General features: G+C 33.5%; 1 protein-coding gene across 2 annotated transcripts in view; it reads left to right on the plus strand.

The window, feature by feature from the left end:
- Positions 1-15,952, plus strand: part of PTPRQ (protein tyrosine phosphatase receptor type Q) — a 266,655-nt gene that overhangs the window by 63,375 nt on the left and 187,328 nt on the right. For both annotated transcript variants that reach the window (XM_015431259.4, XM_015431261.4), the window contains exons 23-26: positions 423-672; positions 2,312-2,440; positions 5,293-5,439; positions 11,480-11,652. In XM_015431259.4, the coding sequence (XP_015286745.3) occupies positions 423-672; positions 2,312-2,440; positions 5,293-5,439; positions 11,480-11,652 (699 nt within the window). The remainder of the gene's footprint in view (positions 1-422; positions 673-2,311; positions 2,441-5,292; positions 5,440-11,479; positions 11,653-15,952) is intronic.

Consider the following 15,952-nt stretch of genomic DNA (forward strand, 5'->3'; position numbering starts at 1 on the left):
CATATGAGCTAGTGGCATACTAGTACTTTTTGGGACTTACGAGAAAAAAAAGATCATTAACAATAAGAAGGTGGCATTTGAACATACACAAGAGTAAAATTATTTCAGCTCTTTGGCTCTTACACTGTTAACGTGAAGCTTAAAAATTCTTACAAATGATTTTGCTGTAGTTTTACCTTTATTTTAAGCCACTTGAAATTCTATTCATAAAGGTTAAGGTATAAAGAATACAATAAATATGTTCTCTTCTAAAACTACAGACATAAATGGGTACAATTAAAATCTAGCAAATTTGTCTATAACTTGCATGTTATGTGTGTTTGTATAGCATAAAAGAAAAAGAAATGAATTACATGTTCTTATTCTCATGTCCACCAAGAGATACAGCATTATTTCTCTATTGATATTATTTTATTTACTAGGAGAATAGTGAATCTTTTTTATGGAGTACAGCCAGCCCTTCTCCAACCCTTGGTAGAGTTACACCTCCATCGCGTACCACATATTCATCAAGCACGTTGACACAGAATAAGATCAGCTCTGTGTGGAAAAAGCCTATCAGTTTTATAGTGACACACTTGAGACCTTATACAACATATCTTTTTGAAGTTTCGGCTGTTACAACTGAAGCAGGTTATATTGATAGTACGATTGTCAGAACACCAGAATCAGGTATGGTTCACTTTTTGTAGATAAAAAGATTTAAATGATTTAGAGAATAATGTTTTATTTATATACATATTTCTTTTTAATTTTTACCTTTCAGTAACTTTTTCCTCTAATAATATACCACAGGCATCCCATCAGGGGTTTCTTCGAATTTCTATACCCTTTTATATTATAGCACAAAATAAGTATTTAAAAGGAGAAAGAAGATTTGCAAGAAACAATTCTTGAGCTGCTGACCCTGATCTTCATATAAGCTTTTGTCATTTTATAATCTCAGCATTTTTTTTGTAATCACCTTTGCCATTCTAAATGATTTAGAATCATCTACACCTTCTCTCACTGTTATTGCCATTACCAAAAGCAAAAATACCTGCACTAGCAGAATGAGTATGTGATTCACATTTTGGTATCAGATATGAGCAGTAGCTAAAATATATACCCACTTAAATCCCATTTGCACTGCAGTTTCCTCATCTGAAAAATAGAGACAGTAATAGTACCTTCCTTAGGGTGCCAGGGTTAAAATTAAATGAGAATAATTAGATATTATTATTACCACTAAATTTTATGAGAATGTATTTTCGGAATGGTATTCATACATTTAATTATAGTACTATATCAGTATTCATGTAAATATATGTATTTATATATTTCATATATTTATAAAATTTCATGGATATTGATATAGTCCCATAATACATGAGGTATTTATTATATGCATAATACATAGTTGACGTATTAGATATATCGTAATGTAGTATCAGGCATTAGGTTGTAATTGCCAATTTCTGAGGTTATTGAAAATTATTGGTAGAGTAATTTCACTAAAGCATTTTTTTCTAATAACATAGCTGTTGGCTTCTGTTATTTTTCATTTCATATAAGTTTGAAGTTTTTTTGTTGATTTAAATAACCTTCTTTGAATTATACCATTTTCTTCTTTCATACTCTTTACTTTTTATACAATAAAAAATGATTTCATAAGGGTCATACAAGGAGAAATTTGGTATATAATAATTTTGTTTTGAAAAATATTTGGAATTTTTTTATTTTAATTAAAAGAAAGAATAAACATCTATGAAAAATAGAGTAATTTAAAATGTCATTATTCTTTTCATATGTTACCAATGTTACATTTGAATCCTCCAACTGTAGGGTATAAATTTCTTCTTAGAACAAATACAAATATTGATAGAAAAAGTAAAAATTATTGCTAATAATTTTTGAGGCTTATTTTCTTGAAACTTCTACCTGTGTTAATAAGAGAGAAAATGTTTATCAAGCCAGATATCCAGACTTTGTGGAACACAATATATATATGCAGGTATAAATGTTTCAAGATAATGTAGCACTGACAATAAATATATTACAATGAATATTAGAATGAAACTGGCACAGTGCAATAATATACAGTATTAAATAAAGTAGTAATTGTTAAAAATAAGTTTATCTGATGATCCAGCATGTGTTATTCACAATTTTCAATTATATTCCATTTTTTCTTTAAGTTAAAAAAACTCTTTGCTTTCAAGTGTGATATTTTATTTTCCTTCTTTGCCTTTGTGTTTTATTATGTGTATTTAATAGGGTGCACTTTAATTTTAAATATATATTATGTATTTATTTTCTATGATTATTTTAGTGCCTGAAGGACCACCACAAAACTGCGTAACAGGCAACATCACAGGAAAGTCCTTTTCAATTATATGGGACCCACCAACTATAGTAACAGGGAAATTTAGTTATAGAGTTGAATTATATGGACCATCAGGTAAGCCTTAATTGGTTTTGTGTTTGCCTTTTGGTGTGAGAATAATAAAATATGTTACCAATATCAAACTCTTTTTAAAAGTATCAGACTCTTTTTAAAAGACCCTGATGTTGAAACAAACAATAGGAAAGTCATAAAGAAAGTGAGGTCCTTTGATTTTTTAATTCAAAACCATAAATGAGTATAAGAATGACAAAACACTATTCATATTCCACATTTCATGTGATGCATGTGAAAAACTAGAGATAACTCCTCAAGAAAAAAGTGTTAGTGGAGATATACATCTTCAAATATTTGAACAAGAAGGCCTTGGCTTACATTCATGAAGAACAATGGACTTTGACTATATTAAATTAGATTTCTATTCACTGCTAGGAGCCTAGTTTTTAATCATTAGAAAGAGCTCTCTAAAAATAACATGGAAAATCTCTGTATCTTCTGCTCTATTTTCCTGTGGACCTAAAACTGCTTTAAAAAAGGAAGCCTATTAAAATTTTAGGCAGCTTTATAAAGTGGCAAGTTCTCCATCTTTGTAAGCAAGCAGGACCTGGGCATCCACTTGCCAGAGATATTTTGAGAGGTTCAAATATTATATCATTAGAAGTGAATTATGTAAAGTCTAAAATTCTCTCCTGATTGAGATCCTATGGTTCTATGAAAGAAGTTTAATTCTAACAGTGATGAAATAACATAAAGCCACATATTATCATTTATTTGGGGGCATTGAAAAAGATACAAAGTTTCAACTCATTTTATTTTGCAATTTCTATGGTATGAATCACTCATCACCATCATGAGTAACTTTTATCTTTCATCCCTAAGTAACTTATGCTCTTAAAATTCTGAAATACTTTTACTCTGTAAAAAAAGATAATTCCCTCCACCCACCCATCCAATACACTGAAACAGACATGGATACACAGCTCCATCTTTTCTATCTGATAATATTGTTCAATACTTGGCTGAAGTACTCTTTCATTTGTGAGACTGGCTGATAAATCAAGTGAGAGACATTTAGCAATAATTGCATTTAGCCTAATGGGAGTGATCATGTGCTTCCAGTATGGTGGAACATGTGGGGTAAATACCTAACTAATTAGTTTAAGAGCAAATGGAAGAAGATCACTGGAACAGTGGGTGTTAATGGAAATGAGGAAAATAAGGAAAATATTAATGATATAAGAAAAACGAGAATTACTGGAAAGGTATCTGTGTGAGTAGAAGGTGAGATCTTTTGCTCAAATGTAGCCATTGGTTTGAGATAAGAATACAGATAATTTGTCCATACTAATAGATGATTTGTCCATAATTTGTTCTTATAGGCTGTAAGGCAGAGTATATGGGTATAGATGCTGGTAAATATATAGTTGTGTTGGTGGGAGCCTGTGGCAAATGTTTTCTAATTGGTTTACTTTTTTCAGTGTAGTGGGAAGCAAGACCCATTAGTTGGGAGTGAAGATAGGGCAGAAAGTATTAGAGGTCTGAGCAGAGAAGAGTAAGTGTAAAATAATCATCTAGACGAGTAGAGTGATTAGACCATTGACTATGTAAGTTGAGTAAGATTCCAGGCACCATGTAGGGCTCATTTGAGGTTTGGCTACAAATAAAGTGATATGAATTAATGGTTTTGTGCTGTAAACCAGCTCCCTTCAACTAGAGAAGGGCAAGGGAATTGGAGGCCTGTGTAAGGCAGTGATTATAATTGAAATTGACACTGAAGCTGGGTAAAGAGTGGAAATCAAGTGGTGAGGGGCCAAATAAAAGAAAACAAAAATAAAATACGTGATTAAATCAATGGATTGTTGATTTCAGTGGATTTAAAGAATTATCAGTTCAGGATTACAGAGGAAGTGTAAAGGACATAGGCAAAAGTGGTTAGAAAAAGTTGCGTGAAATTGAGATTGTTAATGATACAGAGTAATTGATGATAGTAGTGTCTAAGTTATGATCTTGAGGGAGTGGCTGAAATTCTGGAAAACTAGATTATTTAAGGAAATATCTAAGTAATTTAAGGATTATCTCTCAGGATATTAAAATCAGCACAAATTAAGATGGTAGCCTTGAACCAAAGCTGGACCATGAAAGTAAATGAGAGTAAATGACCCTCAGGTTAGTAGATTATGACAACTGTGAGGGCTAGTGGATGTCACTGGTAATATAGTATTTAAAGCTGTGGGCTTTTATAAGGAGAGACAGAGGATAGTGAATAAAGTGGAGCAATGAGGAACAAGAACAACACTACACCTAAAGGCCTGGTTACTTGAGAGCTGTGGGGTGAAAACAGACTGCCACCATTTGGATTGGCTGCAGGGGAACAAAAGCAGTGTTCTTAGGAAAAAGCCAGTTTGTAGTTAGAGCAAGAAGGTAAAGGAATCATTTAAAGCAAAGTCGAAGATTTAAAGAATGGTGCTGACAGACTAAGGAATTTTGTTCAGAAGCTAAACTAGAAATATTTTATAAATATATGCTCTTATAAAAGATAATGAAATTATTTAGCATTTTAATTGAATAAATTTGAGTATAAAATCTGGTCACTTTTGGAATCGATAAAATTTGATGCTTCCCTTTTCAATATGTCAAAAATAACCTGGTAATTCAAAAGGGCTTTATGATTTAATAAAAGTAATTTTAAGCACTGGAACATTTTCATGTTCTTTCATTTATTTTCGTTAAATTGATATCAATGTACTACTAAGCCACATGTTTAAAATATATCCAGTTTTGATATTATAATAACAAATTTTAGTGCATAGGTTAACACTTGAATTGTTGTCCTTGGCTCTGTACTTAAATGTGAACATGATTGCATGCTTGATAAAAAATAATCCACAGCTGTCTTCCACTTTTTGCAGGTTGCATTTTGGATAACAGCACGAAAGACCTTAAGTTTGCATTCACTAACCTAACACCATTTACGATGTATGATGTCTATGTTGCGGCTGAAACCAATGCAGGGACTGGGCCCAAGTCAAATCTTTCAGTATTCACTCCACCAGATGGTAAGAACAGGGAATGAGTGATATATTTTTGGTATGCTTATGAACTTCATGAACTGGTAAAACATGATATTAGAAGCAATTTGTTTTATATTTACTTAAATAATATTTTTCCTTATTAAATTACTACCTAATTCATTCTGATGTGTGTTCTCCAGAACATTAAACTCATAGCATGCTTCATCATAAAAGGAACCCAAGATCAGGTAAGGTTAGGAAATACCATACATAGTATTGGCCAGTTAGAGATTCACAATAAAATTTAGCAAAACCTCAAGAAGTCATAAGGTAAACAAACACATTTAGTATGGTTTGACTACATTTTAAAATGTGGAATCTATTTTTTCTCACAGAGCTAGTGTTTAGAGGAATTCCTATATTCCCAATGCTTTCAACAAAATGTGTTTATAATCAAAACGGGATTCTAAGCAAGTGAAGATTCTGAGTGGATGCATGATACAGATTTACCAGTATTTACTGAAAATATGAAAAGAGTATTTTTCCTCAAGAAACTTCCTTCCTATACTTTAAAAAAATTGTTTCCATACTATTTCACAACATACCTTTCTGGCCCACACTGAACTTGCTAAATGCCTTCATTTCTATTTAGGGATTGTAATTATGGAGAAAAATAACAGTAACTTCTTATAACACATTAACACTTGGAAAAGTTTCCAGACTTTGTTTGTGTGGAAGCTAACAGACAGTAACTTATAAATGAAATGTACACATGTACACACACACACACACACACAGGTCATACATTCATCATTCAAGCATTTGACCATTAGAGGGCAGTAACTATTAGGAAATGTTGTACTTCTCCCCTTTAAAGAAATAATCATTGATATTTTGTTGAAAGAACATAAAAGTTACGTTTTATCTATTTCAGATGAAAATTCTGACATATATATAGTTTTAGTATACATATAAGAAAGTTATACATACTCATAAGGAAAATGTTATTTTTTTGTATTAAAATTTTACCATTGTGTTTCTATCAGAAGAATCTTAGCATTGTGTAGCTTCTCCCTTAAATCTTAAGTTTTCCTTCATCTCCACCTAAAAGCTGCTCTTAAGCATTTCCTAGGAAGCTAGACAGATTTACAGATACTATCAAATAAAGCAGAGCCCTCGATTTTGGTCTTAATAGAGTTTTCTCAACCAACTCAATGTACCCACTGATTTCTATTCTTGTTACACAATTAAGTAAATCCTGAACTACTGTCTTCTTTCAAGACCAGCTGATTTTGGTGCTTCCAAACAGAATCCACAACTCAATAAACGTATTTTTTTATTGTCATCATTCTTGGACTACAGCCTTTGATAAAAATGGGGAAATAGATAGTGCATATGCCGTGTACAATGCAATGTTATTTGTCTTGGATTATTTTAAAATTTACTTGCCTTAATTTCTACATTTTTTATCCAGAAAAAAAGTAGAATCTTAAGGTCATCGTTAAGTATATTTCACAAGGCCTATTTTTCACATCAAATCATTTTAAGTCGATGACTCCATTAGCCTGTATAAAAAGCAATTTGTCCTGTGTTTCATTCTGTTATCTTCCTGAGTCACTCCTCCTGTAGACCACACACTGGTGGGTCTTAGAGGGGCCTCCTGGCAACTGGTGGGTTCCACCAAAGGCAGGGTTGGCATGGTTCTTATATCCTCATGCCAGCCTTCATCCATAGAGTTCTCTGGGGATAGTTCAGCCTCGGGAGCTGCTTCAATGGAATACTCTGTCAAATGCAGTAAATGTAGCTTTCTTCTTCTGACACCACTAATTAATCCTGGTTCCAGTATTTAAAACTTTGAAATTCATGGATCTTTAAACTATATGAGAACAATGTGATAACTTGTTAGAACTATCTACTTTCAATTTAAAAATGATTTCTTAATTTTATATTATCCTTTTCATTAATACAACAGGGTTTTTAGTATTCTAATTAAAGTTACTTAATTTATTTTCTTCTCCATATTTAAACCAGTCTATCATCTATTTAAAAAATAATTAGGACTAGCTTGCTTCTTTTAAATTACCTTTTAAAACAATTGGTGCTCTTATAAATACTCATAGAAAAATGTTGCATTGACCTCTTATAGAGAATGTTATGTGCTATTACATTACAGTGGAGTTAATTTCATTACCCCTGGGGATGTTATGGTCCATAGTCTACTTTGAAAGAAAATCAGCATCCTATTATTTTAGTAGTTCTCTTATATATTTCCTAAGCCTTCTATATGTCTCTTAATATTTTGATGAGTAGATTTCTACATAGGCATGAAAATAAATGATTTTGGAAAACAAGATAATAATCTCCAAAGCTATAAAATGTCATAGAGTTGCCTATTCCAAAATCAGATAATGCTGACAAATGTAACATAGGCAACAACATTCTTCTAACTTGTGTGAGGGGTAAAAAAAATAAGCAAACTGTGATGCTTCAATATTGTCTAATAACTTTTCTGTCAGGGTAGTTTAGCATGACCATTTCTTAAAAGCAGACAAATTTCTGAGATTCTTGTTTACTCCCTCTTAAACAGACTATGGCAGTGTAGACGTTTGTCCTCAGTGACTTAAACTTGTTACTTTCTGCAAAGAGTAGTAAAATCTTTGTAGGAAAATAACTGAGAGCCTGCCAACTTTGTGTTTTCAGGATTTGCAGTGGCTTTAATTTTACTACTTGCTTTTCAAAATACACTTGTAAAGAAAGTTTAATTTGCTAGATAATGGCAAAAATGATCTTAATGTATTTTCTTTTACCTCAATGCTATTTGTCTCTGTTTCATTTCTTCTCATAGTTTTTCATTTGAATACCTCAAATGATTTGGAATATATTTTAATAAATCATATATTACTGTGTTTCTAATGTATTAGTAAAATTTATAAATATATTAACTCAAGAATGATTCTTAGGTAGTCCATGTATGTAACACCTTCAAAATTAAAATTATTTTGCCCTTATCTAGAAAATTCATCATTGAGCAGCATTAATTTTGAAGTTGGAAACAAATGGTATTGGGGTAAAGAAAATATAAGATTTTTTGGTCAGATGTCTAACTTATTTCTCATTTGATTGTAAAATTTGTAAATATATTGACTTGAGAATGGCTTGTAGGTATTTCCTGTGGATAACACCTTCAAAATTGATGCTGAACCATGAATAATTGCCTTGCGTGTTTGATTATCTTTAGTTAATTTTGTATCATATTAAAGTCTTCTCTAGTTTCCTCATAAGAATTTGTGGTCTAACAGATCAAGTGTCTTTTTAAAGACAAGATACTATGCTATCTACTCCATTTCCTTTATCCCCTAAGCTTAAATAGGAAAACAAAGATAAGTTTATAGTCATTCTTTTTATGCAAGTTTGAGGTATATTTTAAGGTAATATAGAACCACTTAATCTTTACTTGGATTGTAATTTTTGACATTAAGTATCATGGGGCAATACTTACTAAGAAAGTAAGTATTTAATATATGGAATATACAGAAATATATATTCTAATTAAAAGATAAATAGTGTCTGCTACTACTCTTGGGTTTCACTAGCAAAATAAGAGACAGTAAAATATATATATTTTTCTGCTGTCCTGCATAATATTTGATATCTAACACATTAGTGTGTTGCATTGACTTGAACTGATCATTTCACTTATTTTTCAATAAGCAGGGTTTAGTTTCCTGATTAATGTGATCAATGTAGTCATTAGCTGGTTTTTTTTTTTCAGTGGAGATTCTACATCAGTTCAAAATAAATGGAAAAAATGCCAGATCTCTTCTGTGACTTAAGTTATGCAATACTGGCTATTGTTTTGTCTACATAAAAACTGTAAAATAAAATTTTAAAGAAAGATGGAATGAGAGCTTTGCTGTTTAAATAGCCATGTTATTTTACACCACCCAATTATTTGAAAAGTTTCTCCACCCTTGAAAAATGCATATTGGTAAATTGCATGTTGATAAATAAGATGATACAAACATGAGCTCTAGGTACAATATATTTTAGTGAAATAAAACTCATACTAGAGGTGACTTGTGCAAAGGGCTTTATCTGTCTTATTCCTTCCTCTGTCCTCAAGTGCCTAGAACAGTGATCATATGATCAATGCTCGGTGTGTTGAATGACAAATGAATGGCCCAGTGATTGTCACGATATCTAGGGAGTCTTTACTGGTTACTTCATGAAGACAAAGGAAAAAACTCAATCTAAGGGGTGAAAACTTTGTATAGTTATAGTTACTATAAAGCCAACTTAAGCATAATTATATTTCCTCATTATAAATAACATACATGGGAGTTGTAAAATTATTTTTCAATTCCTTTCTGTTGTCTTAAAAAGAAAGGTGGTCATTTTTCCTTTGTTCCCTTTTAAGACTATATGCCTGTCTTCTAACTAGAATTTGCTAAACCTGTACCACTGCCAGATAGCTTGGGGAAATTAATTTAAAGTGTAACAACAATCTGATCATAAGGGATCATAATTTTATGTCATTTTCTCTTTCTTAAAAGTTTTAGAAATTTGAGAAATTTTCTTGAACTCTGTTCCTTATAGTAACCTGTATAGTAATAGGAAAGCTATAATGACACCCATTTTATAGATAAGGAAAGTAGAGGTTGGAGGGATGAATGAGCTATTCATAACCACAAGTTGAACTGTAAATAAAAATGGTCAAAAGCCAGGGGATGTTTATTTTTTGCCCATTACTCCTGTGAAACTGGGAAGTTCCCTAGATGTCACTCTTGGTGACTTTACAACTAGAATTTGCTTTAAGTTTTTTTTATTGCATTTTATTTTAAACCAATTATTGGTTTGTTCCTATTTTTCTTTACTATTGTAATGAATAAGGGCCCCTGAAATTTGAAAATAACATGATTATTTTTAAAATATCAGAAAAAATCAATCAACTCTTCAAACAATTTCATGTAATAAATTAAAACGCAATCTAATTTAACTTACCAACTATATTTCATTGCATTCAGAGTCTTCTGAATATTATTTTTCAATCTGTTGTTATAATTTTTATGAAACCATCAAGATTTCAACTGAGCATTAATCATCTCCAAATAGGCATATTCTCAAGAAAATTATTTTCATTAATTAATTTGTTTCAGACAAATGTTATGACTTTTATTTTGGAAAATTATTCTGTTATTCTGCTCCTTACTTACATTTCAAGAACAATGTTTAGAAATTTAGTTTTAAATATCCATGTATTTAAAGACATTTAATTAGAAAAAATTTATTATACTTTAAGTTCTGGGGTGCATGTGCAGAACGTGTAGGTTTGTTACATAGGTATACATGTGCCATGGTGGTTTGCTGCACCTATCAACCCGTCATCTACATTAGGTATTTCTCCTAATGCTATCCCTCCCCTACCCCCCACCCATCAACAGGCCCCAGTGTGTGATGATCCCCTCCCTGTGTCCATGTGTTCTCATTGTTCATCTCCCTCTTATGAGTGAGAACATGTGGTGTTTGGTTTTTTTGTTCTTGTGTTAGTTTGCTGAGAATGATGATTTCCACCTTCATCCATGTCCCTGCAAAGGATGTGAACTCATCCTTTTTTAAAGACATATTTAATTTTTAACAAAATAAATTGTTTTTGTCTATTTATTTATTTATTTATTTTGACGGAGTCTTGCTCTTTCTCCCAGGCTGGAGTGCAGTGGTGTGATCTCCACTCACTGTAACCTCTGCCTCTTGGGTTCAAGCAATTCTCCTGCCTCAGCCTCCCGAGTAGCTGGGAATACAGGCACGCACCACCATGCCCGGCTAATTTTTGTATTTTTTAGTAGAGATGAAGTTTCACCATGTTGGTCAGGCTGGTCTTGAACTCCTGATCTCAGGTGATTGGCCTCCCTTGGCCTCCCAAAGTGCCGGGATTACAGGCGTGAGCCACCGCACCCAATCTCGTCTATTTTCTAATAAAATTGTTATATATCTTAAATTGTCAGCTAAGAATGTAGGCACTTTTTTCACTTGAAAAAATATTTTTAAATTCCCCCTTTTTTCTTTTCTTTCTTTCTTTCTTTCTTAGTTCCAGGGGCAGTGTTTGATTTACAACTTGCAGAGGTAGAAGCCACGCAAGTAAGAATTACTTGGAAGAAACCACGACAACCAAATGGAATTATTAACCAATACCGAGTGAAAGTGCTAGTTCCAGAGACAGGAATAATTTTGGAAAATACTTTGCTCAGAGGAAATAATGAGGTATTGCATTTTTATTTCACTTATTGGCGAGCCCTTTCTACTTGGTTCTGGCTCTGATACCTTTGAAGATTTGCTAGCACCCACATATAAAATATGTGACAACTTACTAGTACAAAGTAAAGTAAATTTGGGGCATGTTGATAATCTAGTTAGATCATATTTCATTTTAGGTCATATATTATCAGTTAAGTGCTATTATTCATTTTCGTCGTATGAAAAATGTTAATTGTGCAATTAAACAGGACTAAAGGTATTTTCATAAGTTAATATTATTATTCTAAATTAGTTAATGAATTGTTTGGAAACTCCTGTTATGATTTAAGTACTCCTTTAAAGGCTGTGCTTGCAACTTGGAACAGTTGCCAGTGAAGGGCACAGTAATTTTAGTAGCTGTTGTTGACAAATGATTCTGTTCTCTTTGGTCTTGGGAAGCTAAATTTCTCAGAGTTGCCTCTTTTTAAAAAAGAAAAAAATTACCTTTGATTAAGAAATCACATTACTAAATAAAATAAATTTAAGTCATTTCCTAGATTTTGAATAAGAGGACCAGGATCTTTAGGCAATGTGTTTGCTTCTATTCACACTGGAAGTCTTATTTTTTTCCTTTTGTTTCTGTTAGGAAGTACAGGCAACACTGATTTTTCTTTTCACTGTCTTTGTTCACCTCACCTCACCAACTGTTCACCTGTGAGACCCTTTCGGCCTCCAGGCTAGTCATGTCCAGATACTGGCTGCTCCCTAGGGCACTCAAAGAATAAACATTCTTAGGACCAGTGCAGCAATCACTGGGCCTTAAAGACAAACATGATAGTTATTCAGCCCCTGGCATCTGCTGTTTTGTTTCAGAGTTGCTGCTGCTTCTACCTGTGCTGTTATTTTTCCCCACACGTGCCTTCATTCTATTTCTAGTCCCAGCCTTCCTCTATTTCTGGCACTTACCTGTGCGTGACAGTTGACCTTACCATGTGCTCAATGCATTCTGGCCACCCAGGACTTACCACTCCAAGTTGCTCACCGCCTTCAACCCAGGGTTAAATTTTAATCCTATGTTGATTCCTTTCCTCTGTGCAAAAGATGTTGAATTATGCTTTCTGTGATACTCTAGTTGACAACTCAGGCAAAGGGCAAAAGCTTAACCCTTTGCTCCTGCTGAGAAGGTCTTAAATTAGATACTGAGCTTTCTTAGTACTAGATGACAGGTTTCCCACTTCTGCTAATGACATCTATTGAATGGGCGGCCACACCTGTTTTTCTATTAGGCTAAGAGGTTCTAGAAAGGCTTTTTTTGTGTGTGTTTCTGTCTCTATTTGGTCTGCAATTCTCGTCTCATAGTAGAGAGCACATGAGCTTTGGAGACATACAAATTTGGATTTGAATTATGATTTTGTCTCTCACTGGGCTATATAGCAAGTGGTTAAGAGTGTAAACCAGGTTTAAACTCTAGTTCTGCCATTACTAACTGTTTAACCCCAGGAAAGTTGGCCTCAGCTCTCTGAACATCAGTTTCTTCTTCTATAAGATAGTGATTATAAGTCCCTATAACAAAGGGTTAATAATGAGGATTTAATGGGTTCATGTATGTAAAGAGCTTAGAACTGTACCTGGCATGTAGTAAGTGCTGTGCTAAATAATTGTGACCTATTGTGATCATTAATCTTGGCATAGGATCATCCACTTTAGTTGCTTCCCAATATTACTTCCCTTATCCTCTCTTAATGAAAGGAGACATTATACTTCTCTTTATTTCTCTGATTATATCTTTCTTTACTAGATCAGACTCATTTCTGATATTTCTACTTCCCCGTGTAACTGGTGTTTGGGTTTACCTTTCAGGAGATTGATGTGGGGAGACAGATATGACAGAAGCTTTAAATCCAAATGGCCCTGGGTTCTTGGCCTCGCTCTGCCATGTTCTACGCCTATGTCCTTGGACAAATCAACTTTTGGAGACTTGTTGCCTTCATTTTTATAATAGGGCTTATATAGCCACCTTACAGGGTTGGGAGTAAATGACATAAGAAATACAACTTTTGGCTTAGTGTGTTCTTCGTTTGTTATTCCTTTCTTTGACCTTGGTACCTCTCTCAGGATAAGGACTCTCTCTTCTCATTTCTATTATCTTCTGAAAAAGTAGCCTCATTCTGCAACTCAAGAACTCTTTAAATCCTTGAAGTCTTATTAGAAGTCACCAGTGACCTCCCCAGTGTCCAATACAAGGATTAAATATTTTTAACCACCCTTGTGTTCTTATCTCCTTCAAAATCCATCCCTCTGTCCCCCCACTTTTCAGCTTTTGGCACTATTTGTTCCTTAATATTTTCTGCACTTTTGTATACTGTGACATTGTAATCCTTTGGCTTTGCACAATTAAAAATGAAGATAGTTCAAAAAGTTAACTCTTTTCTAACATTTTAGTAAAGATGTTCTACAGAGCTTTGGTTTCAGCCATCTCATAACATTTTCTTTTGATGACCTAACAATTTCGATCACTGCTTCCTATTTGTCTGACTCTTATGCCTTGCTTTCTACTCTGATCCTTCTCTCTGACACTCTGGATTCCTAATTGCAGCCATTAGTGGGAAGGTTCTGCCAGGCTCATTACATCTAAATTATTTTCTCCCCATAAAATGAAACAGGAATCTTATTTGAGATAATAGGGCCTGGTTCATGATGGGAAGGAAGATGTGACATGGGAATGAGGACAGAGATATTGGGACAGAGACAGTGACCTGTGCAGGTTCCCACAGGACACCCATAAGGTCTGTCCAGGCAATTACTAGTTTCAGTGTGTCAAGAGTAAGGCCTAAAGAGAGGCTGACTTGTAGCCTTGGTACCTGGGTTTAGAATTTTCTAATCCCTCTGACTGTACGTAACACAGATCTCAGACCTGAAGATCATTGTCTAAGAAACCATGGTACAGAAGACTTTGAGAGTGAGCATTTATGGCATTTATATACGTCTGATATTTGTCTTTTTGGATAATGGAACCGTTATTCTGTCTGTCATGAAGGCTTGAAACCTTGGAGTCACTTCTGACTTAGATCCTACTTAGCATTCAATAGCCACTTAATGTTAAGATCAGTTATTTCTACGTCCAGAATGTGACCTGCATATGTCTTTATTTTATTTCTGTATCTCCCACTTCAGCTCAGGATTGCATAGTCCTTCGGCTGGACTACTGTTATCTCATTATATTAGTTTTCCATTGTTCCATAACAATTTTCCACAAACTTAGCAGCTTAAAACAATTTGTACTTATAATTGCACAGTTTCTTTGGGTCAGATATCTCGGTACAGCTTAGATTGGTTCTCCTCTTAGAGTCTCATAAGGCTGCAAGTAAGAAACTAGCTGAGCTGTGTTCTCATCTGGAGGCTTGACTAGGGAAGAATCCACTTGCAGCCTTATTCAGGTTTTGGCAGATTTTATTTCCTTTTGGCTTTAGAACTAAGGGCCCTGGATTCTGCTGGCTCTTGGCTGGAGACTCCTCTTAGTGCCTTACAGTTTTTTTTTTTTTTTCCATGTGGCCTTTTTCAACATGGCCATTTACTTCATCAAGCCAGTAAGAAGGGTCTATATAATGTGATCATGGGAGAGACATGTTATGCCCTTTGCTTTGTTCTATTGGTTAGATACAAATCATAGGTCCCAACTCACTCAAGAAGAGGAGATTTTACAAAGCAGGAACAACAGGAGGTGGGTATAATGGGTATCTACCTGAGAGGCCATGCACTACACTCCCCCAGCCTACTATTTTATATTTCAAGCACCTATTAGAATAATCCTTCTGGATTTAAGTATATTATTTACATTATGAAAGTAACCTAATAAGAATTGAGAACAGACGACGAAGGTATATATGTATTTAAGTAACCTAACTCTTCACTATCATTGCAAAAAATCAATAGATTCTAAAATAAATGAGTGTTAACAGAGCAGCATATGCATATTATTGAGTATTTAAAAAGTAAACACCGTAAGAAGTGAAAACAGGAGTGGTTTAAAGTGTTGCTTCTGGGAAGTAAGAGGTAGGGAAGGTACAAACAGGGAATAGTCATTTTCATTATAAACCCTTCATCATCCTTTTTTTTTTTTTGTAGCCATGTACATATATCATGATTATTAAACTTAAAAATATAATATAACCTTCCTATGCTAGGCATGATTTGATCTCATTACCCTTATTGAGTTTTTTATTCCAGTGACTCCCATGATCTATTTGTTTCTGAATAAATATGGATTATTTAAATAAGCTGAAATATGTATAAAATTTTACTTTTAATATTTAAACAAATATTTGAA

The sequence above is a fragment of the Macaca fascicularis genome, chromosome 11 (assembly GCF_037993035.2).
Source record: "Macaca fascicularis isolate 582-1 chromosome 11, T2T-MFA8v1.1".
NCBI classification, from domain to species: Eukaryota; Metazoa; Chordata; class Mammalia; order Primates; family Cercopithecidae; genus Macaca; species Macaca fascicularis.